General features: G+C 55.6%; 2 protein-coding genes across 2 annotated transcripts in view; one reads left to right on the plus strand and one right to left on the minus strand.

The window, feature by feature from the left end:
• Positions 1-16,919, plus strand: part of COPZ1 (COPI coat complex subunit zeta 1) — a 19,954-nt gene extending 3,035 nt beyond the window's left edge. The window contains exons 2-9 of the mRNA XM_055337107.1: positions 7,510-7,578; positions 8,895-8,976; positions 9,601-9,692; positions 11,806-11,861; positions 13,170-13,247; positions 13,402-13,453; positions 14,642-14,680; positions 15,520-16,919. Of these exons, the coding sequence (XP_055193082.1) occupies positions 7,510-7,578; positions 8,895-8,976; positions 9,601-9,692; positions 11,806-11,861; positions 13,170-13,247; positions 13,402-13,453; positions 14,642-14,680; positions 15,520-15,567 (516 nt within the window). The 3' untranslated portion in view covers positions 15,568-16,919. The remainder of the gene's footprint in view (positions 1-7,509; positions 7,579-8,894; positions 8,977-9,600; positions 9,693-11,805; positions 11,862-13,169; positions 13,248-13,401; positions 13,454-14,641; positions 14,681-15,519) is intronic.
• A 9,006-nt stretch (positions 16,920-25,925) lies between these two features.
• On the minus strand, positions 25,926-27,107 carry GPR84 (G protein-coupled receptor 84). The gene has a single exon (XM_055337085.1). It carries the CDS (start codon positions 27,105-27,107, stop codon positions 25,926-25,928), a length of 1,182 nt encoding a protein of 393 aa, XP_055193060.1.
• Positions 27,108-27,705: the final 598 nt, after the last annotated feature.

Below are 27,705 nucleotides of genomic sequence, written 5' to 3' on the forward strand. Positions count from 1 at the left end.
GGAAGGGAAATCTAGAGGGGGTCAAGAAGAAACATCTGCCGAAATTTGATCTGATTATGGGGATTTCTAATTACCAGTAGGTGCCCTTCATTTAGGTACTTTACAGTGGGTCACATTTCTTTCTTGAGTTAGGTAACTTGGCCCTAGGTTTCAAGCAGATTTGTCTGATCTTTTCTCAGGTCCTCTGGTGGTCTCTAAGGAAAGAGACCCTTTCATCGCCTTCTCTTCCCAGTGCTTTATAGTGCTCCCAGCCTGCATCTTTGGACTCGGCTTCCTCTCTCCTGCTGTTTTCTGGTGGTTCTTCCTTTCTTCGCTGTGAATGGAGAGGGATCTCTGCGGGTCACCATTCTCCATTAATAACCAATGAAATCTTAAAGATAATGACTTACCCCTTCCTCCTCTACCTTTTTTTTTCCTCCAATGAATTACTCTAGCAGTCTCGATCCTTAAATCTTTCCTCAGAGGTTTCATTTTTCCTCATCCTCTCTAGATTCACTTTGAGTGTTTTTCCAGTGTTTTTCAGACCAGACTTAGTTCTACCCTTTCTCTCCCTTTAGTAACATTTTTTTTTATCCTACAGTGGCCAAATCCCAAATTCTAAGCCTCATTCAAAAATCAGGGCATCCAGAGTGCACAAGAGGGTGCGTATATATGGAGGAGGAAACTATGCGGAATACATCAATGACTTAAAGGTTGATATTGCTCCGTGGCCTTCGCTTCCTGAATCATCTTAATGGGGCTTTTGTTAAATTCCTTTGGCACTAACAGTAGAGGTACTTGGCCTAAACGCCCCCTCCCCCTGCTCTGGGCAAAGGTATCAATTACATTAAGCCCCCAAAGCACTCCCATCTCGTTCCTGGCAGTCCCCTGTGCCCCTCTCCCAGCTGCGTCCTTGCCGGTGCCTGGCCCCTCCATTTCGTTAGAAGAAGCAATCTCCTCGTTCCTGCACTGTGGAGATATATTTCTCAGCGAGGGCGCAAGCAGTGCCAGCACTGCCCCCGGTGAGGTCCCTGGCAGCCATAAAAATTTTTATTGTGATTATGTTGGTGTCGGGGTGTCCATCTGGGTTATTGCACACCTAGTTTAATTGATTGAAGTTTAATTTATTGACACTTCAAATTAAATGATCAGAATAAACTGTGCTGTTACTCTGGCCGGCTTGTTTTAATGGTTGATTGCTGGAAGCAGACCTCGGCTTGAACTAAAACCCCCAAAGAGCAATTGACGCTGCTTCTAACTCTCTCCATGTCTTGCCCTCCAAGAAGACCTCGTTATAGATTTCCGACGTATTTATATATATTTTTTCCCTCTCCTTCACAGTGGTGGGAAAGAGTTGGTCCCTGGCAAGGTATAAATTATATCAGAGGTCTAGGGGAGCTGTCACACGGTCAAGAGAGGAGGAGGGGGTCTCCATGTGAAGAAAGCCAGGTCTTTGAGAAGCCGGCTCTTCCCTGTGAGGCAGAGGATGAATGCAGTTATCCCGTTCTTTGAGGGAGGCTAGTGGCAGATTTAGGGTCTTTTTCGTCTAGATACTTGCTACTGTTTTTTACTCCACTGACCCGACTTGGTTAGAGTTAGGATACTGACAAGACGACTGTTACGGAAAGGGGAAGTCGAGAAGCAGATAAAGGGTCAAACAGGAATAAGGAATCCGTGCCTGCCGATCCTCTTGTGCGGGAGTGATGAGGGGACGGAGCCAGCGGGCGACTGAGCCCGCTGGGCCGGACATGGAGGCCGTGCGTGTTAGGAGATGCCAGGCCTGGCAAAGGCCCTCTCACATCTGTCTTGCCTGATTCCCCACAGAAGAGGCTCTCTCTCAGGTCACATTGTTAGAGGAGCTCTCTTATCCTTAGATTTCCTAGCTTTCGGGGTTTTTTCTGGCGTTAGACCACGCCCATCGCTTCAGAAGTCTTTTCTGCCCTGTGACCTAAATCACAGGCTGCAGGTGAAGCGCATGTCTCTCTGGCTGTTTCGTTTTCACACGGTCAAGGCAGATAGTCCCCACCTAGAGCCACAGCTTTGGGTCGCTCTGCCAACTTCCTTCAACTCCATTTGTTATTTGTGGACGTCTCAGAGGGTGACAGACTGGGGCAGAGGGTAGCAGTTACCCCAAAGAGTGTGATTTGGAGTTCTGGGTTGGTAGACGGTAAGGTGAGCACAGAGGCTGTCAGCTCGTTCTCAGACCAGCAGACGGGGGGCGGGGGGCACGGACAGCCTTAGACATCATCGTAACCAGGACCCGGCAGAAGTAGATGTAGTTCCACTTGATTTTTCCCTTTACCGAATGGTATTTAAACGAGGGCGCTTGGGTTACAGACCTGGGAAGGCAGGAAGTTCCAATGTTGCTGTCAGGCCCCCGGTGCGGGTACTTTGATTTCTGCTTGTTCAGCTCCTCTTGCCAGTGCTGCGTTTCTGTAATTCTTTCACCTTCATAGTAGTTGGAGATTTTACTGTGTGGCCCCCGGGGAAAAATCCTGCGGGTCGACTTTCTAAAAAAATTTTTTTTAAATCAGTTCTCGGCCTAATGTGGGGCTCAGACTCACAACCCTGACACTAAGAGTTGCCTGCTCAACCAACTGAGCCAGCCAGGCTCCCGGCTTTTTGAATTTTAAGAGAGGACTTAAGATTTTGCATTCCTGGGCGGCCTCGGTGGCTTAGCGGTTTAGCACCGCCTGCAGCCCAGGGCGAGATTCTGGAGACTCAGGATCGAGTCCCACGTCGGGCTCCCTGCGTGGAGCCTGCTTCTCCCTCTGCCTATTTCTCTGCCTCTCTCTCTTTCTCTCTCTCTGTCATGAGTAAATAAATAAAATATCTTAAAAATTTTTGCATTCCTGAAGAGCTTGGGCTTGGTTATCTTTGTCCTTCCTGTCTCATAGCCGCCAAATTTAGTCATTGAAAGGTGCTGACCTTTGCTCCCCCTGCTGGCTGCGTTGGTTTTCTCAGTCATATTCATTAATTTATGAAGGCCACACACATATTTGTTGAAATCATGATTTGGTGCCAGGCAGAGGAAAGGGGGGTGATTTACAAAAGTATCACTCATTTCCCCTTTTTTTCCCCTCCCCTCTCCACATGATCTTATTATCCTCACCAAGTATCATATTTAATTCTAACTGAGCTCCATGAAATCATAAAAATTTGTGAATGTATATTTTTCTGGGAACAGGGTCCATAGATTTCACCAGCTTACCCAAGAGGTCTGCTGTAATTTAAGGTATTCACTTTGATTGATCTGGGTCAGGCCTCTCGTTTCTCTGATGAAGCAGTGGAGTCCCAAGAAAGGTAGAATTTGAGTTAATGGCGGACCCAGATTATAATAAAGGATTTTAAGTGTTGAGAGACATTTTCTCCTGTAGGTCATGAGTTGTTGGCAGTCGCTGTGCTTTCACGTTTTGTATCTGTGTCAGGTACGAAGATTCTCTAGGTGTCTCTTCCTGACATCACTTCTTCCTTCCTAAGACTCGTGTTCGGTTTCCTCTTTATAGCCAGTACCTGGTCTCATGGCATCTGGCTTCCGTTCTCTGATACCTGTGGCTCCTAGTCTCTCCTGAGTTGTGCTTGAATCCAAGCAAACCTTTGGGTGGTGTGTAAACACTGTGCTTCCTTGTCGGAGCCTTGAGCTAATTCTATTCGTTTGAAGTCCCTTGGGTCGTGGCTGGCAAATTGAAGCCCTCAACCCCAGAGGAGCTTTTCATTTTAAAGAAGTTGGCACAGAATCAGGGAGCAATACCTGCTTAGCTCTGTGGAGCTGGGAGCGGTATCCTGTCTTGGTTTTACGTTATAAATAGGGTCGAGGGAAGAGCATCTTGGTTTCTTGTTGTTTAGGACCTATTGCCAAGCCAGGGTATTACTTTTGGCATGGCCATAAAGATTTCTTTATAAGTGGAAAATGAAGAACTTTCTAGGAATCTCAACCGGATTCTTACTTGTGTCCTTTCAGCCGCGTGGATGGCGTCCTCTAACTCCACAGAGGCTTCTTGATCGTATCCCCCCCCCCCCCCCCGTGAATTAAATAATCAGGCTTAGCCCTCAAATATCCTGTCTGCCTGCTGCAATCCCAGGCCTTTCTGGTGGCGTTTCGTGATCTTATCCCAGAGTGCCCTCTTACTGTGTACGTTGTGAACTGACCTAATTCGGTGCTTTTTCAGAACCCATCTCTCCTAGTTTGACTTAGGAGACACACAATTAGAGAGCTTTTATGCAGAGCTGCCTTTTTAAGATTTTTGCTGTTATCCTGAGAAAGCTGCAGGTCATTCGAAGGCCCACAGGGGGCAGCACTAGGAACGGCGGCCCCGGCCTGTCCCTCTGTGCCGGCGGCGGGGGTGCTGGGAGATGATGTTTTCCACCAGGCTTCGGAAAGCCTCCGATTGAGATCAAAGAGTCCTTTGCAGCAGGCTGGTTGCTTGTTCCGTGTTGTTTCAGCTCTCCTGAGGAGCCCGGTCTAGTTCTCTTGATAATAAAAACATACAAGGAAATCTGTATCTGAGCCACCCAACCGCCCACAAACCAGTCTGCCTGCGTATCATTCCCAGGCACAATTAGCATTTGAGGTGAAGTTCTGTTATACACTCAGGCTGTGGCTCTCTGAAAGTCAGTGCATCACAGAACTTTGTCTCGAAAGCTTTCTAGCAGCTACACATTGGGGAATGGGAGGGAAGAATAGACCTTTAAGATCCTTTGAACATGGCCCTAAGCTTGTAGAGTCTTTTTCAGCCATCGGCATTTAATATGTTACAAGGTCGGGCCCAGTCCCTTGTCCAGGAGGCCCATTTCTCAATAGCCAGGAGTTATTTATAAACTTGCCCTTTGCAAAAACTTAAGATGAAATCACATTATCAGTAATGGCTTCTGGGGCCTTTAAACTGGCTGGTTTTATGGTAGGAGAGGAACTCGTGGCCTCCCCACCCCTGAGAGGTGGAGGCCCCCCGGCGGCAGTCGGGAGGTGGCAGGAGAAGGACAGGAGAAGCCGCTGGCTCCCGCTGTGCACAGTGGAGAACTGAAGCAGCTTTTACACTCAGGGCTGAGTTCTCGGCTGTGTTTAGTGTGCTTATTCCTTTGAAGTTTGAAATGATCAGCCTTTTCTCTAGGGCCTCTGCCCTCCCGAGAGCGCTGGTAGGCTGGGTCTGGTCTTCCCCTGCCTGCCTTTGCCCGTCTTCCATCCTTCCCACAGAGATCCAGTTCCTATTTTGGGGTTAGCCCAGGGATCTGTTTCTGCCTTTGCCAGCAGTTGTAGGCACTCGTACCCCATTGGCTAAGAGAGTCTTTCTTTTCTTTGGGATCCATCCCATTCTTTCTAGGGATGCCAGAGTCTGTGGCTGCAGGAACCAGTCACCGATGCCAGATCAGTGCCCAGCGTAAACCTTTAGGAAGCTCTCCAGTGTTCCTGTGAATGTGGAGAGAGGAACAGAGCCAAGGATTTCCAGGGAAGAGGTTGTAGGGAAAATGACCTCTTGTGAATTTCCTTCCCTGTGGGCTTCTTTTCCTCTTATTAAGGACACTCATTCCCATTGGTGTCTCCCTTTTTGATGAATTGAGGATCCAGTTGCTATAGAATCGAGCCTGCTTTATGGGAAGAGCTTTCTGTGGGGTTTAAGAGTTAGGAAAGCTTCTCTACTTGTGACCTTTTAGATGAGCCTCTGGGGGACTGCCCTCTGCTAGACGCAGAGTTCCTTAGTCAGACAGTGTATTTATTCCAGGGGGTAATGTGTATAGGTGGGCGTCTCTAAGGAGTGTTACCAGAGGAGAGAGAAATTGGTAGTAATGTCACCCAAGATGGCCACAGCAGAACGTCTACCTATATCTGGAAGTCTGCTTATGAGAGGGTCCCCTAGATGCTTACTGCTTTAGGAAGTTTTTCTTTATTCTCAAACTTCATTAATTCTCTTGATCATTCAGCAAGTACTGGGAGTTTAGTGTATGTCGCACATTGTTCAGGACACTTGGAATAAATCAGTGAGCAAAACACAAAAATTGCTATCCTCAAGAATTCCAAGTGGGGAAAGCACGCATTCTTCATCACCCTGTTGTCAAAAGACTGGGTTCCCTTTGCTCTCATTCTTAACTCCCCAAGGTAGGGTTGGTTCTTTTCGTGGAACCATAAACCTCCTGGAGCCTCATGGGACAGTTTACCTTTGTAGAGGTTGCAGTTTCAGGATCCTTGGCAATAATTCTTCCATCTTCACTCTTGGGTCTCTGTTAAACACATGCTTGGAGATTATATTTAGCCCCTGTGAGGACTGCGGGTTTCCTAAGTAAGGCCAGGAAAGGGAGGCAGCAAAGCAACAGCCCTTTCTCATAGCACAGGGGAGGGATAGCAATGGTAAGTAATGTTGATTAGAAATTCAAGGAATGTGAGGGGCACCACCTGGCTCAGTTGGTAGAGCCAACTTGATGTTGGGGTTGTGAGTACACTGGGTGTGGAGCCTGCTTAAAAAATATATAAAAAAAAAAGAAAGAAAGAAAGAGAGAGAGAGAGAAAGAAAGAAAGAAAGAAAGAAAGAAAGAAAGAAAGAAAGAAAGAAAGAAATTCGAGGAATGTGAGCCTGCAGACCCTTCCAGACACATCACACTACCTCCCTTTCCTTCCTCTTCCTCTTCTGTTAGCTGGTTCCCTAGAAGTTGCAGGAGTAGAGGAGCTTTTGCAAAGTGCTATGTTTTGCATTTGTTTGAGTGTAACCATTAAGGCTGAGGCTGCAGTTCCTTCGTGAGAGCTATTATCCTCAAAATTTGATTTTTGGTAGTAAAAGAACACTCCCCTCTTGCTCATTATATCCAGGCTCCGGGCTTCGTAGATCCTTTTCTTACTACTTAATTCCTCCAGAATTCAGGTTGGTTTTTGTCTTGGCAGGTTAAGTGGTAGTGGTTGGGGGTGTACTAGAGGAATTGGGATCATAGGGGAAGTCTTGGAAGATGGATGTCTCACTGGGCTGCATTCAGAACTGGTGTGTTTGTGTGTATGAGTGTGTGTGCACGCATGCGTGCTCGTTTCCCTCTGCTCGGTGTGTGGGTGGTTTAGGGAAGGCTTGCTTTATGCCTCTGCATTGCTACTGCATTGGGACTGCAGAAACTTCAAGTACACTAGGGCATTCAACCCTATTTTCAGATAGCCTCGTGCGGTGCCTACTAATTAATCTGGTCGCATTCCATACCTACCTGCACATGGGAGACCAGGGAGAGAGGGTAATTTGGAAAATAACTGTAGCATAATATTTGAAAATAAGAGCATGACCTACCTTTATCAAACCCTCTGTGAGTCTGGCTCAGAGAAACTGTTTCTCTGATGCTGCTTTAGAGTCCTTTGTTGAACCCCCCCCCCCCCCAGCCCAGTTCAGTTCATTCACCACTTGATCGTTCTCGGTGGGGATTGTCTAAATGGAACCATTCGGGATAGGGGACATACGGAGGCACCTCTGTATCCCCTTGCAGCCCCACTGGGACTAGGGGAAGATATGTGGTTTGCCAGGGGTGGCAGGAGCCTTCAGGACTGAAGGTATGTTCATATCTCTTCAGGAACCCTCCCTGTATACTGTCAAAGCCATCCTGATTCTGGACAATGATGGAGATCGACTTTTTGCCAAGGTGAGATTCCCTTTGAAATTCATTTAGGAGCAAGACAAAGACTTATTTTGAGATTTGGATTTGGGACTGCCCCTGTTTCATAGTCCTTGATACTATAATTTTGAGAATTCCTCTTTCTTGTGCCTACTCCAGATAAAACCGTTTCTGTATCTTGGTTGCCCTGCTTCCACACTTGCCTCCCACAGATTCTGACCTCCTTTGTTGTACCAGAGCAGGGAAAAGCTTGGGAACCTTGGTTTCTGAACAATACAGTGTTTGGATGTGAGAAGCAGGTTGCCCAGGCCCGTCACTCCTGTCCCCTTTCCTTCTGCTTTGTCACCCTGCCTGGGTTTTTCCAGGAATTTTCCCGGCAGTTCCAGAGTTCCAGCCCTAGGTCTGCAGTCACCACCAGGCTTGTTACCTCCTGACGTCCCCAGTGTGATGTTTCCAACTTTGGATCTATTGAAAGAGAGGAGAAAGGACACCCCTCTCCTCTCCCTCCATATTCTCCCCCTCCTGTGGAAATTTTTTCTGTCCCTGGTGTATTCACTCCGGGCGAGCACAGCATAAATCAATCAGCAGGTAGAGATTAGTTTAGAATTCACCAGCTGTTCCTCCCTGTAATTGGATGTAACTATGCAGGACACCTTTTGAAACAGTTATCCAGTTACTAAATGCCAGACCTGTCATAGGTCTTCAGCTGACTGCGACGGATTAGCCCCTAAAGAGCAGAGCGATTTAGCAGCCTGTATCTCTACCCCTTGCCAGCCAGGGAGAGCTTGGGAGTGGGCTCAACAATGTGCTCGACTGTCTCCTGCTTCTTTCAGTTTGCAGAAAAGAGAGCTGAGATCTGTGAGAGATTGAGTCGGGTTTGCCTTTCTTTAGAGGAGGTTCTTGCAGCCTTTGCCCATTCCCATTCCTCAGCTTCATAGTGTGAGTGAGGGTCTAAAAGGCGTGTTCTGTGCCCCAGTGCCTTTTGTGTTCCCTACTCCCTGCCATGGGGTAGCTCCTAGGAAGCACTGGATGAGAGTGGCCTCAGCGTTGCTCTCCCAGAATGCAGACAGGGGTAGAGCTTCATCACAGGCCTCCGTCCTTAGGGATGTGAGGTGGGCGTGCTTATGGCGGGGTCTTTACAAGAGTTTTGTTTTTGTTTTTTGTTTTATATTCAGTTACTCACTGACCATTCCCTACCTCCGTAGTTCTTCCTTCGTGCCAGTATTTTTCCCTCACCCCATGCCTTAAAGGCGAGAAATCCAAGATCCAGGGCAAAACACAGTCACTAATCATTCTGGGCTCCCAGCTCTAATGACCCAACCCATCTCCTTTCCCTTGACCAGTACTATGACGACACCTACCCCAGTGTCAAGGAGCAAAAGGCCTTTGAGAAGAACATTTTCAACAAGACCCATCGGACTGACAGTAGGTCATTTTCCTTTCGCTGCTCCCTGTGCTGGGGGAACCAGGGTGGGCAGGGGGTGGCAGCAGGACTGCAGAGAAAGGATAAAATGACTGCCTCCTTTTTCTCTTTTTTCCTCCTCCCCTCATATAATAAACTCTTCAGAATGTAATGGGGAGGTGAGTGTACCTCACGCGGGAATACCGTGCTGGAAGGTTGGCTGTTAGCTACCTGTCTAGTCCCTGGATTTATGAGCCTCACTTGACAAATTTAACTGCAGCTCTGCTTATTGTACCGCATCCATTAGGGCAGGTAAATGGAAGTCTGTAAAGGTGACCGCTCTGCATTTTCACCTCCGAAGGATCGACTAGTATCCTGTCTCCTATACAAGGAGGGAAATAAGGGTAGTTGTTGGGGAGGTGGTTAGGAGAAGATACATTTTGATTCCCCCAAGTTTGTACTTCCCTTCTTGTGCTACCCACTCAGAAGGAAAAAGCAGGCGAACTTTGGTCTTTGGGGGCTATTATGACTTAACCTTACTTAAGCCCAAAGAGCTGGGTACCAGGAGTTCGCGGCAACTCCTTCTATCTTACTTCCTTATCTCAGGCCACCCACTATTTCCACCTTCCCTTTCTCCCCCTCCCCAGGTGAAATCGCCCTCTTGGAAGGCCTGACGGTGGTATACAAGAGCAGTATCGATCTCTATTTCTATGTGATTGGCAGCTCCTATGAAAATGAGGTGAGAATCCCACTCCTCTTCGCTCTCTCTGATCCCACTTCCTAAACCAAAGGCAGGACGTAGTCATTGGGTCTGGACCCCAGGAGTGCCACGTCCCTCTGGGGTAAAGAAGTTGTCAGAGATCACTGTTGACCTCACAAATGTGGCCTAGCAAATCAGCCTAGAGTGGACGTTTCCCCCAATTGCTCGTTCTTTTCTTTTCTTTTCTTTTCTTTTCTTTTCTTTTCTTTTCTTTTCTTTTCTTTTCTTTTCTCTTTTCTTTTCTTTCTTTTCTTTCTTTCTTTCTTTCTTTCTTTCTTTCTTCTTTCAGTTTTGTTATTTAAGTAATGTCTACTCCCAGTGGGGGGCTAATATGAGGTTTTTAAAAGTATTTTATTTATTGAGAGAGAAAGCGAGCGCAAGTGTTGGGGGTGTGGGGGGCAGAGGCAGAGAGAGGGAGAAAGAATCTCCAGTAGACTCTGTGCTGAGCACTGAGCCTAATACCGGGCTTGATCTCATGACCCTGAGATCATGACCTGAGCCAAAATTGAGAATTGGACACTTAACTGACTGAACCACCCGGGCATCCATAAAAGATGGATTTCTGAGGTGTGGTCAAGGTTGGAGGGATGCTTCCTCCTGCTACGTAGGGTGCACACCTAACTGAGTTTGGATGAGTTAGACAATATTTGGGGTCATGTTGAATGAAGCCATACATCCTGAATGGATCAAATTGAGAAGACCGTGGGTACAGTCCTAACCTGTGCACAGGAAAGGCTACTTACCTCAGGTGCAACGTCTACGGGAGTAGATAAGTAGAAATAAGCCCCCACATAATTTGAAGCAAAAGTTAAAGTTTGAGAGAACCAACTGTTTTGAAGCTCTTACTACTTTAAGTGCTTTGTTACTTCTATCTTATGGCACTTCTGGGTTATGGGCATTTGTGCCCTTTCTTTTTTGTTTTTAAGATTTTATTTGGGACACCTGGGTGGCTCAGTGGTTAAGCACCTGCCTTCTGCTCAGGGCGTGATCCCGGGGTCCCAGGATCGTCCCACATCAGGCTCCCTGCGTGGAGCCTGCTTCTCCCTCTGCCTCTGTCTCTGCCTCTCTCTCTGTCATGAATAAATAAATAAAATATTTTTTAAAAAAAGAGTTACTGGGGATCCCTGGGTGGCGCAGCGGTTTGGCGCCTGCCTTTGGCCCGGGGCGCGATCCTGGAGACCCGGGATCGAATCCCACATCGGACTCCCGATGCATGGAGCCTGCTTCTCCCTCTGCCTGTGTCTCTGCCTCTCTCTCTCTCTCTCTGTGTGTGACTATCATAAATAAAAAAATAAAATAAATAAAAATAAAAATAAAAAAATAATAAAAATAAAAAAAGAGTTACTAGGGTGGGTCAAATTGGGGTTAATATACTAAAAAAAAAGATTTTATTTGTTTATTCATAAGAGATACAGAGAGAGAGGCAGAGGCTTAGGCAGAGGGAGAAGCAGGCTCCATGTGGGGAGCCTGATGCGGGACCTGATCCCTGGATGCCGGGGTCACGCCTTGAGCCAAAGGCAGACGCTCCACCGCCCAGCCACCCAGGCTGCCCTGTGCCCTTGTTTTATAGATGAGGAAACCAAGCCATGAGGAATGTAATGGAATTCCGTGCATATGGCCACTGTTGAACTACAGAAGTAGCAGTTTCATATGGTTCAACCTAATAACTTTCCCGGGGTCACACATTTAGAAATGGCTCAGCTGGGACTTAAGCCCAGATCTATCTTACTCCAAAAGGCCATGCTCCTTCCACTGACTCTGAGCTGAGCTATTGTTTGGTTAATGACTTCTTTACCTAAGATACTGGGTGACACATATAGAGTTGGTAAAGACGTGTTGGGGACTATGATAGGGAAGTTTGAACAGTCTGGCCAAAGACAGACCTCAAATTGTGGGATCGTATAGCAGAATTTATTTCTGTGAGAACTCACAGGTCCTCTTCTGTTTTGCTCTGTCTTCACCTTATGCTTTTGGTCCTTTGTGAAAGAAAGCCTGTGTCTTTTGACGCTTAATGAATTAGTGAGTTTTGTGTTCAGGTAGCAGTTTTCAGGGCCTTGAACCTTATCCTTCTGCTTCTTCTGTCTCCCAACAGCTGATGCTCATGGCTGTTCTGAATTGCCTCTTTGACTCATTGAGCCAGATGCTGAGGTGAGCAGGCCATTCTTGACATCTGTTGGGGAGAGAAAGTCATATTCATCAGGCCCAGGGATTTGGGGGGGAATTAGCAGAGGCTCCCGGGAATTGATTTACCTTGAGAAGTGAGGCTTATTATTTCAGAGTAATTCGCACTGATGGGGGGGACTGGATGGAAAGTATGTCCCTCCTGTGGGATAATTCTCCTAAGAACGGGGACGAGGAGGAGCAATGTCTGTCTACTCTCATGTTACCCAGTGGCTCTGTCAGAGTCCTAAGCACCCTTATGGTGCTTTCCTAGACCTCATTAGAGGGTAGGGAAAGGGCAAGCATAGGGGAATGTCCCAGATGTAACATCAGCACCCTGGGAAAGGAGGCAGCGCTCCCAGTTTTTAACTTTAGCCCTTAGATTTTCCCTTCTTTAAAACAGGAAGAATATGCCATTTACCTTCCCCTCCCTTTCCACCTCCCCAGCAGCCCTGTTCCCTTGTAGACGGGCAACAGAGGAGATATAAGATACCTTTCCTGAAAACATCCAGGGCTCTGAACTTCATTCCCCCAGCAGCTCCCAAGTGAACCCAGTACAGACAGCCATCCGCCATCCGGAGCAGAACAGCAGGCGCTCTCAGCCCCACAAAATCAGCAGGGCGAATGGCTCAGATTTCCTCAGGAAGGGGATGATTTATTTCTTAGCCAGGTGAATGAATAGACTTCATTTCAGTGATCTAGTGAAAGAGTCAGACTGACGGATGTGACTGGCCACATGCACAACCACCGGATCTAAGGCTGGTGGACGAGGGCCCTGACGGTTCCCAGCCCCCTAGTTGGGCTTCTTTTCAAGGCCTGAGAAGAGCTGGTGAGGGACGGGGAGGCGGGGGGAGTGGAGCGAGGCTTAGAAGGGTTGTCAGAGCTGAAGTACAAATAGACTTTGCACTCAACTCCTCTTCACCCTCCCGCCACCTCCAGATTGAGTTTAGCTGTTTATTTCCTTTTTTCCACCCACTGATGTCAGTGTTTACGAGCAGTGTCACTAGCAGCATCGCGGTAGGTAGGGGAGAAACTAGCTGGATAATCAACCCTTGAATAGTCAGAAATTGCCTATATTCTTTGAATCTCTTTCTTGACATTCCTGATCCTTACTTATTAGCAACTAAGAGTAAGAAGAGGTTTAGAGTGGATAAGCCAAAAAGTTCTTATTTACTTTTTAGTCTGTGTGGTTGGTGGAGACATTTTATAGGTCTAGTTTTGGATCTCCAACTCAACAATGTCCTAGGGTTCCTTTTACACACAGGCTGGTTTTTCTCTCTTCTCTTGGGGACTCAGGAAAAATGTAGAAAAGCGAGCTCTGCTGGAGAACATGGAGGGGCTCTTCTTGGCCGTGGATGAAATTGTAGACGGAGGGTGAGTTTTCTGACCTGCCTTGGATCTGGGGTGAGGGGATGGAGTAATTGCCTCTGCCCTAAGGCGAGTGGCCTGAGTGACCAGAGTTTCCCTACAGTGAATGAGTTTGTCTTGTAGGACAGAGTGAATGATGGTCTCTTCTTTATCTTCTTAGGGTGATCCTAGAGAGTGATCCCCAGCAAGTGGTACACCGGGTGGCATTAAGGGTAAGCAGGAGTGTGCTCCCCTTCTTCCCCCATCTACTCACCCTCCAGGGCCGACCTGCTAAATGCCTACGAAGGTTAGGGCTTATAGAATCCATATGGCCTTCTCCTTCCCATTCAAATTCTCGTTGTCTCAAAGAGAGGAAGCAGAAGCAGCATACTTTTGCCCCTTTGCCTGATACCGAGCGTCCCTTACAGTCTTTGCACAGAGGGTCATTTAATACATCCTTAGGTGAATCAATGATGAATAAAAGAAACTGATATTAATGCTTCTGAAATTATAAAGGAGCTTGGGGTTGACTTCTACTCCCTTTAGGGACGGATCCCAGTCAGCTGAGGCAGAGGAGTGTCTTCCTTGTCTTAAACTCTTATGTAAGTGAGGACAGCAGCTCTCTCTCAGGAAGCATTTATTTGCCAGAACCTCAGTCCTCTCCTGGTAGCAGTAATCTCCAAAAGGGGCCTCTGAGTTAACCACGGACGTCTCCCAGTCCACTGGGGAGATAATGGTGGGTATAGGGAGAGCCCACCAGTAAATTTTGGGGTGCAGAGGTGTTTGAGCAAAGCAAATCTCCCCATTCATGGAATGTCCCAGCTCTGACCTCCACAGAGTGAAGGCTGACAGTGCCGGGTAATGGGAAATCTTCTCCCTTAACTGCCGTGGGCTCCATTTGCATAGTTTAATCTTCTCCTCTAACATATGTCTCTATGTGGCAAGAGAGAGGGTCCCCCCCCACTCCCGCCTTCCCCTTCTCAGGCTGCTGTTGCAGCAGTTTATTTCTTCAAATTAACATGCTGTCGTTACCCATCAGGCCTTGCGGGATCCATTAAATTACCCCTGGCTCCCCCTCATCCTTTCCCTGGTGATATTGATATTCAGGGAAGGTCTTCTCTGACTAGGGAATCAGGTCCCCCACCCCCAAGTTGAGGATCAGATAACCTGCTGATTACTTGGAATGGAATAAATCTTCTAAGAAGTCCTCCTGCCTTAGAGGATGGATGAAATGACCCTTTCCTGCTCACAGTCCCTCGCCAAGAAAACTGTGGCTCTACTACCTAGAAGGGACTCAGAAGTCGGGCATCTGCCTCCTGCTACAGTTGAAAGGGACCACCTTTTCCTTCTCCACTACTGACTCCGGTCAGGTGTTACTGCAGCTTTCTCCCGTGCTAAATGTTTGTCTCTCTGTGCCGTAGGGTGAAGATGTCCCCCTCACGGAGCAGACCGTGTCTCAGGTAGGACTTTCTCCTTTCTTCCTCTCCAGGATGGATGGGGCCACTAAAGAGGCTGGAGTAGCATTCCATCCCAGCCCAAGTCTGAATGAGTCTAGAGACTGAAGACCCATCTTTCTTGGCTCCCTCGTATTCCAGAGGACTGGGCCTTATCCAGCCAACACGCCCTGCCCACCCAACTCCTATCCCACTTTGCTGTGAGCAGTGGCTGTCAGCCTTGCTCTGTACCCTTCAAACCCTCCCTGCCTGATGCCTCATTCAGTGATTTATTCCCCAGCAGAGGCTTGCCTTAAACAGATGGTCTGTGTGTGTGCGCGCGCGCACACACACACACGCACACACACACAGACACACACACACTCTCTCTCTCTCTCTCTCTCTCTCTTCTTATTATTCAAATGAGGCTAAGCTGGAAATGCATATCCTAGAATAAGCAGGTTTGCAGATCCATCCTGCTCCTTAATGGATAGATTGCCTACCTGATTCGGGAGGCAAGGGAGGGATTCTGTTTTCTATCTATTTGGAATTCTCACCAAGAAGTCCATCTGGATGTGGTAACCCCTCCTTTCTAACATATGTCCAGTAACCCCCAGTTTTTTTCTTTCCTCCCAGGTATACCTCTTCTCTCTTCATCCCCCCAGTGGATTTGAATTTTTTTGGAATTTCCCAAACTGACAACCCTCTAGGGCCTTAGAGAGCTTCTTCCCATCCCTCTACCCTTGGGGATTTTGTATTTGCCATTCTCCTAAGGACAGGGAAGGCAAGTGAGGGGAAGGAGAGCCCTGGTCTCTGACCTTGCCCTGCCCCAGGCAAGCCCCTCACTGCCGCCCTTGTCCCTGCAGGTGCTGCAGTCAGCCAAAGAACAGATCAAGTGGTCACTCCTTCGGTGAAGACCTCACTGTTCCTGGCTCCTCACCCCCTCAAAAAATCCACACGTCTGCTGTGACTTCTCATCCAGTCCCCCAACTGATGCTCTCAGGGTCATCTCGGGGATCACAAGGGATCCTTAAATCTCCATTCTGTCTGTGATTGCTCCCCAAACCCCCACGTATACATCCTCTTCTGTCTCTGTTTTTGCAGTCTGGGAGCAAAGCTCCCAGCAGATTCAAGCGTAGGGTAAGGGAAGCACCCTTTTCCTTTTTACACCAGATTTTGCTCATGCTCTCCTACCCCCCATATTTTCTTCTCAACTCCTGTGCCCTCTGCTGCAGTTACACTTGAGATCAAAGCAGGAGAAAGAATGTGCTGAATGTTTTCCTCCCTTTGCCTTTACTGGGCCTTTTTCCCAACAGCCCATATGTTAGCAAGGGGAGGGGGAGCGAGAATTCTTTTCTATAGGATGAGTGGGGGTGGCATATCCCGGCTAAGCCACAGCCCCACTTAGTGGCCTCCGCATTTCCTCCCATTCCTTCTTACTGCCCTGTCCTCCAGCCTTGGATAAAAAAAGATTGCTGGTTTTCTCATGGGCAGGGGACAGAGTGGAAGACGCAGGGATTTACAGTTTATTGGATAGGGCTTATAAAATTCTGTATTTCAGTCGCAGCTGCATTCTTTACCCTGATCCTGGCTCATAGCTTCAGAGCCACTGTGGTTTGTGAGTGTTCACTGCCGTGTCTGTCCCCTGGCCCACTCCCTCGACTCTCCAGCGTCATGACCCGTGGGATTGACCCGTGGGATCCCAGCCTGGCTCGTCCTCGCTGTGCCCTGGAGCAAAGCCAGTCCCCCGACCTAAAACTCCATTTTAGTCTTGGGAAGGAGAGTTTTTGCTCAGAACTGGGGCGGGGGACAGATTTATGACTGGGCCTCTGGCCTCTGGCCTCTGGCCCCCGGCTTCCCCACATGCTCTTCCCCTGCCTCGGGTCTTCCTCCTCTGTGCCTCAGCCTTACATCCAGGCAGTAGGTCTGGGCTCTTTCCCTCCCTAGGCCGCTGAGAGAGGTGCCTTTCTTCAGAAAACCTTTGGGATTTGGATTTCCCCAGGAAGATGGAGGCTGGAACACCCACTCTTGGGTCTAATCTTTCCCCTTGACCCAAAGCTTCCCACAAAAATGTCTCAAAAAAACCTTCCTGAGACTCCAGCCTTCCGTCCCACCCGCTACCTGCCAGTTCTCCAAGACTGAAGTGGGGCGAGTAACGGGGCTTCTTTGAGGGGGCATTTTTGGGTCAGAGAGGTCTGGAGTGGGCAGATAGCCACCTTCGCATCCTGCTCTGTGCAAAGAGGAATAAAACCGATTTCTTTTTCCAGACTGCCTTTGTGTGATGTTTCTGTTCCTCTTCCTCTCTTTTTGGCAGCTGCTTCCACTCCTCTGCCCCCCCATCACTCCCCGTCTTACAATATTTCTTCCCTCCTACCTCGGAGACTCCCCAGCATTCCAGCCCGTCCCTAATTTACGGGGCTGTTTGCCTCCTTGGCATCTCTCCGTCCCCTCGCCTGGAAATCGGCGCCAGGGGTGGGGCGGGGGTGCCGTTCGCGCGGTGGGAGTCCCGGGGAACCGAGCGCCCCCCGCCGCCCCCAAAGCCAGCTGCCGGCTCCCGGCTCCCGCCTCGGCCATTAGTAACCCGGAGACGCGCACCTGCGTGGGGCCCGCGCCCTGCCCGTCCTGCGCCCCCCTCCGCCCCCCCTGCGCCGCCCCCCCCCCCCCCCCCCCCCGCCTCCCCTCCGCCCGGCGCAGCCGTTATTTATCGGGCCGGGCCGGCCGCGCTGCGCTGCGCTGCGGAAGGTCAGGCCGCGTGTAAATAAGCGCCCCCGCCGCGGCCGGCGCCCGCCCGCCTCCCCTCTGCGCGCGCAAATGAATGTGGCTGGGCTGGCGCGGAGCCTGGCCCTGCATCCTAATGGGGCGGTGAGCTCACAAGATGGATTTCGCGGGGCTTGTGGTTGCCGCGGCGACCGAGGGCCTTGGCGTCCTCCCTGTCCCCGTCCCCGTCCCCGTCCCCGGCAGGGAGGAGGGGGGAGGGGAGGGGGGCGGTGTGGGGAGCCCTCCTCTGCGCTGCAGTCGCGAAGGGTCTCCTCCCCGGCCCCTCTCCAGCCCACGCACGGGCCGTGGGGCCGCCGCAATCCCGCAATCCCGGGAGACCGCGGGAGACACCGTGGTAGGGCCTCAGGAGAGGCTGAGGGAAGGAAGGTGATGGAGCTGGGAAGAGCCTCTCCAGCATCAAGACCTGAACCCCGTTGTCCAGTCTTCCCCGCTGTAGGAGAACCTGGCAGTAGAGCTCAGCACCTGTGGGGACTGTGCCCGGAATCCCCCTTAGCAGGTAGAAAAAAAAACGCTTGGGTTATCACCCCTGTCGTCTGCTCTGAAAGTTGGGGTGCAGGGGTTTGGAGGAGGGCCAGGCACCCCGGTTTTAGCCTGCCGGCCACGGGGAAGCGGCGTCCGGCCCCACCACCCTAGTCTTCCTGCATCACCCAGCCTTGACCCCGGTTGCGGGAGGGCGGCTGGGGTCGGCGTGGAGAGCCCAGTTCTCAGCAGCTCTCAGACTTGAAATCCTCTGAGCTTGTTTCCCCGGCCTCGGCCTCGCCTGCTTTGGCCCTTCCTGCCTCTGTTTCCCGTGAGGAGGGGAACTCTGGTGCCCTGGCCTGTCCAGCCCTCTGGCCAGCGGGTTTCCTTCAGGACTAGGAGCAAACCCTCATCCCTTCTCCGGCACCGACTGAAGCACAGACTGGGGAGCAGGGTCTGATGATCTCCCTCCATCGGTCTCCATCTGATTCTGGGCCTCTGGGTGTGTGTTTGCAAGCTTTTCCCTCTTCCCCAGGGGGCCCTGGGAAGCCCCTCCTCCCGTCTCCACGTCCTCCCCTTTGGCTGGGAAAGTGACTGCAGCCTGAACGGTGCCAGACACCTGCCTGCCAGATGTGGCGATCCCCCATTCTTCTTTCCCCCTCCTCAAATGTCTATCCTTTACCCACCCCACTGAGCTCAGCCAGAGAGAGCCCCCCACAGTGTGATTTAGTGCCGCAGCCCCTCTTCCCCAAGTGCCCCCTTCCAGCCCCTCTCCCTCCCCCTGGTGCCCAGGCCCTCCCCTTTTTCCCCACCAAGTCCTGCAGATGGCTTCCTGGTACAGCCCGTCCTACTCCACCCCGGGGTGCTGGGATGTCTAAGCCCCAGCTCCTGGACCGGAGAATGAATGGGTGGAGCAGGGGCGGTTGGCCTCGCTTTCACCCATGGGAGAGTACATCAGCAGGGCTGAGGACAGCGGCAGCCAGAGCTGATGTCATTCGCACTGGTGGCAGGGCGGGTGTTAGGGGAGGAGGAGGAGAGTGGGGAGGGACCCGGCACTCCAGGACGGGCGATGACGACCACGGCCTGCAGGCCTGCAGGCGGGAGAGGGGTCCGTGAGCCCTCGGTAAGCCAGAGAGCCCAGAACCGGCTGCCTGGTGGGCATCAGGTCTTTGTTTCTCTGGCTGAGTCTCGGGGCCCTGTTGCTGGATGGTTCTCTCTCTGACTCAGGAGATGCCCCTCAGCTCCTCCCATTCAGACCGACCCAAAATATGCTTAAAGGGAGCCTTAGTCCTTATCCTCCCCTCTTTACTGCTTGTTCTTTTTCTTTTTAAGATGTTATTTATTTATTCATGAGAGAGAGAGAGAGAGAGAGGCAGAGACACAGGCAGAGGGAGAAGAGGGAGCAGCGGGCTCCATGCAGGGAGCCCGATGCAAGACTCGATCCCAGGACCCCAGGACCAGCCCCGGGCCGAAGGCCAAGGCTCAACCACTGAGCCACGCAGGCGTCCCTACTGTTTGCTCTTCTGTCTTTTCTCTTCCATCCCTTCAGCTCTCCTCCCTTGGTTGAGCTTTTGTCCTGGTCGCCTGGCTCCCCTGCCCCCCTACAGCCCATACTGGAACACAGCATGGCCCCAGGCCGCCCGCAAAGCAGGGGCCCATTCAGAGCCTCTTTTCTCCTTCCCGTCACCCTGAGGCTCCGGTGGCCGCCGAGGGAGCAGGACGTGGTTGGGCTGAGGAGCAGGAGAGATGGAGAGTCCAAGGAAAGGGGGGGGGTAAGGTGGAGGAACAGAGGGAGAAGAGACGAGAGAGACAGGCCAAGGGTTAGCAGCAGAGGCCGCCAGAAGCGGCTGGAGAGGGAGAGAAACTCGGAGGAGGGAGCCGCAAGCCTGGGGACAGCAAAGGATGGAGAGATGGAGAAGGCCGCTGGGGAGGGGCTCTGCGGGGCTCCTTCCTGCCCTCGCCTGGCCCGAACCTGGGATGTGGCCCGTGTGTGTGTCCCCGCGCGCACAGGGGTCTGGTGGGCAGGAGTTTGATTCTCAGAATAGGCCCATTCCCCCATTTCTTTCTGCGCTCCCTTCCTCCGGCACCCCCACCCCTACCCACCCCCCAGGATTCCTGACTCCCAGGGGTCATTCCCAAGGTACCCTGGTCTTAGGAGTCCGCCCGCCCCACAGTGCCGCCCTGCAGGAATGTGCAGCGGGGATCTGAAGGATGCGGAGCCCGCCCACCCCCTGCCCACCAGCTGCCCCCTCTCCTCGGGCTCCCCTCCCCGCTGAGGCCTGACCCCTCCCCGCCGCTGACCCCCAGCCGCCCGGGGCCGGCTCCGAGGGGGAGACAAAGACAGGATTTATGGTCGGAGCGGGGCTGAGGGCCCAGGCTGACCTCCCTGGGGTGGCGGGGGGCGCTGGGCCGGACACCGGGCGGCTGGGAGCCTGGGTCCCCATGGCTCGGCCTCACAACCCCCAACTTTTCTCACCGCAACCTCGACCTCGCTCGCTCTCCGGCCCGACACTTAGGAAACGGAGGGCGGCCTCGAGGTGACTTCAGGGCCCTGAAGGGAGCCTGGGGAAGGGAAGAGAGGAGGCGGTGTCCTCAGGTCAGTCCGTGTGGACCCTGAGGAGGATTTGGGGAGCGGGGAGCCCGCAGGCAGCGGGGCTCGGGACTGGAAGGCGACCAGGTCCAGCGCTGCAGCCGCTGCAGCCGGAGACGCAGGGAGGCGTCCTTCCTAGGACAGGGGACAGGCCGGGCCTGCGGGGCCAGAGAGCCCAGGACTCCGCTGAAGGTGACGCAGGCGCGGAGTCCCCCAGGGCCACTGGCTCCCGCCGCCGACCGAGGCCTTCCTCGCTCAGACCCCAGCTGCCCCCTGCCTTTCCCATAGACTATGGGCCCGACCTTGCCTGCTCGCAGGCAGGGGACGTGGTGGGGAGGGACAGCGTGGGCTAGGGCTTTCCGGGAAGCCAGGCCGAGTATCCTGCCGTGGACAGGCCCCACGAGCCCAGCTCTGCAGCTCCCGGCCCGCTCCCGGCGCCCCAAGCGTCCCCGGCTGCCTTCACTGTCCCGGGAGAAGCTGCTAGAGCCCCCTCCGCGTGAGCAGACGGTGGAAGGGAGAGAAACTGAGGCAGCCGGGAGCTGCCTGCCCTGGCCTCTCTCCACAGCCCCCCCGGCCCTCCCTTCTGGTGGCCTCCTCCCGCAAGCTGAAATCGCCACCTCCATTCCTGATGGAAAGCCAAAACTCAGAAATCTTAGTGGAAAGCGGTCCTGGATCGGGAGAGGACAAAGGAACGGGGTGGGGGATGGCGCAGGTTAAGGAGAGCACAGGAAAAGGGAAGAGCATCTCCTCCTCCTCAGTCCCCCTTCCCCCAGTTGAGAAGGCAGATTTACAGCCCGGGTTTGGGGGGAGCGTAAGGAAGACGGATCGGCAGGCCTGCCCTCGGAGCGTCTGGGTACTTAGCTTTAACTCCCCCATTAGCATCAATCCCCATCTTGCCGCCCATCCGTCTTCTGACATCAGCTCCTTCCCCGTCTGGAGCCCAGGCTTTCTGACCCTAAGTGGCTCTTAAAGGGCCAGCCTAGGAGCCCCCCCCCGCCCCCCGCCGCCAGGCCCCCCGGGCAGCAGGTCTGGTGCGTGAGCCGCTGCGGCCTTCCCAGTGGGTGGAGGGCACGGTGTGTGGGGGGGTGTGGGGCGGCGGCTCCCCGGCAGCTCGGCGTGCCCTTGGACGCCCCCATCCCCGCGCCCTGCGCCCCGTGCCCTGCGTGTGTGCATTGCCCACCGGAGCCCAGAGCGAGTCCCCCCGGCAGGGGTGGGCACAAACACGCGGTTCTTGTGGGGGTGGGGATGCAGCAGGCGCTGTCCCTCTGCCGTCGTGGAGGCCGGGCAGGGAGCATCAGCACTACTGGCTGCTTTTAATCCCGGCGGCGGCGGTGGGGCTGCACAGGCGGGGGTGCACAGGCGGGGGAGTGCACAGGCTGGGGCTGCACAGGCCAGGGGTGCACTAGCTGGAGTGCACAGGCCAGGGGTGCCCATGCGGGGGGGGGTGCACAGGTCAGGGTGCAAAGGCCAGGGGGTGCACAGGCCAGAGTGCACAGGCTGGAGTGCACAGGCCAGGGCTCCACAGGCCAGGGCTCCTCAGGCTGGGGGGCCTAGGCTGGGGGTGCACAGGCTGGGGGTGCACAGGCTGGAGTGCACAGGCTGGAGTGCACAGGCTGGGGGTGCACAGGCCAGGGCTCCACAGGCCAGGGCTCCACAGGCCAGGGGTGCACAGGCAGGGGGTGCACAGGCAGGGGGTGCACAGGCCGGGGCTCCACAGGCCACGGGTGCCCAGACAGGGGGTGCACAGCCTGGGGAGTGCACAGGCTGGGGGTGCACAGGCCAGGGCTGCACAGGCCAGAGTGCACAGGTGGGGGGTGCATAGGCCAGGGGGTGCACAGGTCGGAGTGCACAGGCTGGGGTGCACAGGCCGGGGGTGCACGGGGGGGGGGGTGAAGGCATAGGCCGGGGGTGCACAGGCCGGGGTGCACAGGCGGGGGCCGGGAGCTCTGGGAAACGCCCTGAGCCCCCCACTCCTGGCCTCCTCTCCCGGGGCCCAGGCTGTGCTCTGGGGCGTGGGGGGGCCTCACGTCTTCCTGCCCCTCGAGGGCACAGACACCGCGTCTGAATCCCGGCCCCTCTGGCCTACCGCTCCGCAGCGCAGCTGGCCCGGGGAGGGGGCCGCTCCCCGACGCGTCCGCCCGCCGAGGCGCCCCTGCGACGCTCCCCCCAGCCCTGCTCGGCCCTCCCGGCGGCGGGGGAGCTGCCCGCGGGGCTGCAGGTGGAGCCCTTCCCGACCCGCCCACTCCCGGCCCGCGGCGCCCCTGCCGGGCTCGGCCGACGGGGTGTGGGCGGCCCCGGGCGTGGGCTCGCGGAGGAGGGCGCCCCGCACGGAAGCGTCAGTACCGCTAACTCCCGACGGCCGGGCCTGGACGCAGACAGTGGGGGGCGGGGAGGGGCGGGGGGGGCGGGGCGGGGGGCAGCCGCTGGGCCCGTCCCGTCGCCGGCCCGCGGGGCTCCGTCCCTGCCGCAGTCCCCTCGCCGCCGCGCCCCGCTGCTCTAGGCCTCTCCGTCCTCGGGCCGCCGTTGGGGCGGGATCTCCCCCCGCCTCCCCCCTGCCCCAGGCCCCCGCACCCCTAGGCCAGCGCCCCGTCCCGCGGCCTCCCTTCGCCCGTCACCCGTGGTCCCCTCGGCCTCCCTGGGCTCCTCGGCCCGCTCGGCCGCCCTCGCGCTCCCTCCCCTCCCCTCCCCTCCCCTCCCCTCCCCTCCCCTCCCCTCCCCTCCCCTCCCCTCCCCTCCCCTCCCCTGCCCTCCCCGGGGTGACAGGGCGGAGGCGCCGCAGGAACAGGCACCCGAGGGCCGCTCGCGAGCCGGAGGGAGGCGGAGGGAGGCGGCCGCGGAGGAAGGGGAGGGGGGAGGGCAGGGGGAGGGGAGGGAAGGAGGGGAGGGGCCTCCTCGGGCCCGCCGCCCCCTCCCCTCCCTCCCTCCCTCGGCGGCCGCGGAGCCGTAAATCAGGGCGCGGGCCGGGCGGCCAATGGCAGGGCGGCTCGTAAATCGGGCTGTCAGGCTCCGCCAATGGGGGGAGGCGTTAAATCAAGCGCTGTCAGCGGGCGGCCAATGAGAAGCCCTGGGCGGGCCATAAATCTGCCCGGAGCGACGGCGGGGGCGAGCGGGGGGGCGGGGAGGGGGGAGGAGGGGGAGCGGGGGCGGAGGCGGAGGCGGAGGCGGAGGCGGCTGCGGACGGACGGACGGACGGACGCGGGACAAAGGGAAGCCGCGGGGGCGCCCGGGCTCGCGCGTGGACCCCGCGGCCGCCGCCAAGCCCGAGCCGCCGCCTGGCCGTCCTTCCGCCCCATTTTCCTAGGATTTTAGCGAAATTAGAGGCGGGGGTGGGGGTGGGGGTGGGGGGCGCGGAGGGTGAGAGAGGCGGGGGCTGCGGCCTTGCCGGGATCCGGCCTCTCTGGGCGCGGACTCGTTTCCTCCTCGTGGCCCGCGAGTCGTTTTCTCCAGCGGCCGAGAACTGGGAAGTCCCTCCTTAGGTCTAACTCCAGTGTCTACTGCTGCTGCTTTCTGCCTGCCCCAAAGCTTCTGAACTGCCTTCAAGGGATGTGGAACGGGAGCCCTCTCACAGCCCTTGGGACCACTGTCGGCTCTCAGAACCTGAGCGGGGCGCGCGGGAGGGACTTGCAGGCATCGTCTGTGCCTTGATTCTAGTCGTAGGACCGCAGCTGCCCTGTCCTGCCGGGCACGTGGTGACGGCGACCCCGCCCTCCAGTCCCGCCACCTCTTAGGACGTCCCGCGCTTTGCACGAAGCGCGCAACCTCTTCGTGCTTCCATTTTTTTCATCTCTAAGAACGAGGCCATAAGGAAGCCTCCGCGGCGAACTCCCTGAGACCGTGTGTTCACAGGCTTGGGCCGCGCCGGGCCGGGTGAGACGGCAGCGCCGCCAACCCGGTGCCCGGGATAGAACCCGTGGCCCAGGGGCACCTGCGGGGCTCGGTGGGTCAAGCACCTGCCTGCCTTCCGCTCAGGTCCTGAGATCGAGCCCGGCTTGGGGGGGGCTGCTTCTCCCTCCCCCCCTCTTTCTCTCAAATAAATACAAATCTTTAATTGAAAACAAAAATCAAAAAAAAAAAAAAATCAGGCCCCAAAGCTAATTACCAGGGCGCCCCGACTGGACCCTTCGTCCCCGCTGCTCACCCCACCTGGCTGCGCCCCTGCCTCAGTGGCCTGAGCTTGCCTCAGTTTCCCTGGCTGTGGTTTCTGTGGAGCACGAGCCCCCAGAAACACGTGTCGTGATTAGGCCGCGGGACTCCAGGGCCTCGAGGCGCGTCGAGTGTGGGGACATCGATGTCCCCCCGACCTGGCCGTCCCTCTCCTGTCCCTAGTCTTCGCCTATTCCCTGGGGCTCTGGCCTAGGAGCCGGAGGGGGCGGCGGGCGGCCCAGCGGCCTGGCTGCCTGCACAGCCCCACGTGGGTGCCCCTCGCGCGCCCTGCGCCCCTCACCCCAGCCCGACGGGGGCAAGTACCCCGGGAATGGTCACGTCCACTCCGCCAAACCTCCCCTCCTGAGCTCTGGGGGAGAGGCCGCGGGAGCCCAGTCCCCACCCCGCCGGCCTGTGGCCTCCCCGCCCCCGTCCCGGCCGCAGCAGGGACACCGAGGAGCAAACACAGAGAACCAGCGTCACCTGGTGGCCACAGGTACCTTAGGTTCGCAGAGTGCGTGGCTGCGGTGAAGGCCGCCAGAGCTGGAGGGGGAGCCCTGGGGTGTAACCCCAGCTGGGCCCTGGCCCCCCGCAATCACCCAGTCTCTGCTCCGCTCTCCCCACGCAGGGTGCCGAGCAAGTCGGGGGAGCGAGGGCCGGGCCTCCAGTGGTCAGCTGTGACCCGAGCGACGCGAGGGCAGCCCGACCCTCCCCGTGTGCCACTGCTCCCGGGGCGCAGGGTCCTGTCCCGGAGGCTCCCTGCCTGGAGCCGGGACTGGGTGCAGGGCTCCCCGGAGGGCTGTCAGAGCTGGATCCCAGAGCTCTGGGGAGCTGAGGAACCTGTTTGCAGGGGTGGGGGGGGGGTCCTGGCGGCACCACTTAGGGGCAGGGGCCATTTCTGGGAAGTCACACAAAAAGAGGGGGATCCTCTTAAGCCAACTCGTGTTTTATACCCGAAACCCCTCAGCTGAAGGCCGCATCCTAGGCCCACTGCCTCCTGACCCCGCAGTGACCCAGCCCCCCCCAAAACTCTCAACTCTTAGGGCCAGCTGCAACCAATCCTGGCCTATCCGTCCCCAGAACCACACCTGAGCGTCAAAAGGATCAAACGCGTTTATTGGTGACCCACCTCGGGCAGCCTAGGGCCCAAGCGTTGATCAGGGGACGGGCCGGTTGGGGCTAGGAGGACAGTCGCCTGTGAAAAGGCCCCGTCTTCCTGCACCTCCTCCCCTGCACCCGGCCACCCGGCCACGCGGCTCTGGAGGAGTCGGCCTCGGGTTCTGGTGACAACTGGGGACGGTTCTAGTGGAACCTACGGAAACTCTGGGGCCCTCGTCTCAGGAGGGAGGCGTAGGCTTGGCGGAAGTGCCGGTTCATGGCCGCGTAGAGCAGGGGGTTGATGCAACCGTTGAGCCAGGTGAGGTTGGCAGCGAGCATGTGGGCAACCCGAGGAGCCTCGGCCTTGGCATCCAGGATGTTGAGCAGCAAGAAGGGGATGTAGCTCAGGGAGAAGCAGAGGAACACAGCAAAACACATCCGAGTCACTTTCCCAAACTCCGATGGGGAGTCCTGAGTTCTCGGGGCTCTTTGGGCTGCCCTGGTCGGGGCGGGTGCTCCTGGCCGGCCCTTCTCTGCCCTCTGCTGAGCTTCCTCCCCGCCGTGCTGGTCCCCCAGCTCTGAAGGGGCCCATTCCAGGGTGTGGGCCGTGGCAGAGCTGACTGGCTCGGACGAAGTGCCCTCGCTGGGCCTCTCTGACGCCAGCCCGCTGTCCAGCTCCTGGAAACGGCCGGGGGTCGCCTCTATCCCAGCCACATGGTTGGAGCGGACGCTTGACTGCTTGTACCGATCCAGCGCCTGGGCTGCTCGCTTCACCTGGCGGTGGATGAGGCAATAGAAGACGCCAACGCTGCTGAGACCCAGCACGAAGTAGATGCCCATGAGGATGGTGGTGTAGGGCCGGCCTCGGATGCGGTCAAAGCTGCAGGTGCAGACCACGGGCACCAAGACATAGACGGGCCAGAGAGGGGCAAAGCTGCCTACGGCCACCACCCAAGTGCTCACCAGGGCCAGCAGCATGCCCTTGGCACTGAAGACCCGGGGAAAGAGCTTAGGGTGGGCAATAAGGAGGTAGCGGGCCAGGGCGATGAGGCAGAGGGTGAGGATGGACACAGAGTTGGATGCAAAGAGGAGGAGCCCGAAGACCCTGCAGAAGGTGGCGCCAGTGCGCCAGCGCAGGTGGAGGTAGGTGTCCACGGAGAAGGGCTGGAGGAGGGTGCAGTAGAGCAGGTCGGCCACCGTGAGGTTGGCGATGAGCAGGTTGAAGCGCGTGCGGAGCTTGGGCTGGACGGCCAGGGCCAGCAGGGTGAGCGCGTTGCCCGCGGTGCCTGTGACAGCGACCACCACCCCCCACACAACTGCAGCGTAACGGTAGCCCAGAACGGACTCATGGTAGCAGGAGAAGTTGGCACCGGAGGTGTTCCACATGACGGAGGCTAAAGAGGTGGGTGGGTGGGGGGGGGAGAAGGAGTCAGAACCTGGTCTCGAACTCAGCTCTTGGCCCCTGGACACCGAACTGGCTTGGAAGCTCGCCAGCCTGCCCGGCCACGGCCAGGCCTCTGCATCCTCACCCTTGCCTGCGGCTCTCGGAGTCCTTTCCCATTCTCAAAGATTTCCCCCAATTCTCATCCAAACACGTCTCGGCGTCCGTCCGGTCCAAGCTCCAGGCCCCTCCACTGTCCGTGCAGATGTCCTCCGTAACCCCAGCAGCCTCTTACTGTCTAATCTTTGCCCTTTCCCCTCTCTCTGTCCGGATGCCACTGTCGCCCCCGCTGCCCCTGTCTGCTACACACACAGGCCTCAGGTTTGCTTTGTTTTTCTATTTTTACCACCTGGGAGATGAGACAAGGTAAAGGTACACCCACGACAGAAGGACTCACCTGAGTCTCCCAGGCTTCAATTCTCACGCCCGTGGAAGGAGTCCAGCTCGCTCGCAGAGCCGTCTCTTCGGGTGGGCCGTCGGGCTTCAAGACGTGATCCCATACGAGCCTGAATGGATAAGAAACTCCCCGATTACCCAACGCCA

Source organism: Nyctereutes procyonoides, unplaced genomic scaffold (assembly GCF_905146905.1).
Source record: "Nyctereutes procyonoides isolate TBG_1078 unplaced genomic scaffold, NYPRO_anot_genome, whole genome shotgun sequence".
Classification (NCBI taxonomy): domain Eukaryota; kingdom Metazoa; phylum Chordata; class Mammalia; order Carnivora; family Canidae; genus Nyctereutes; species Nyctereutes procyonoides.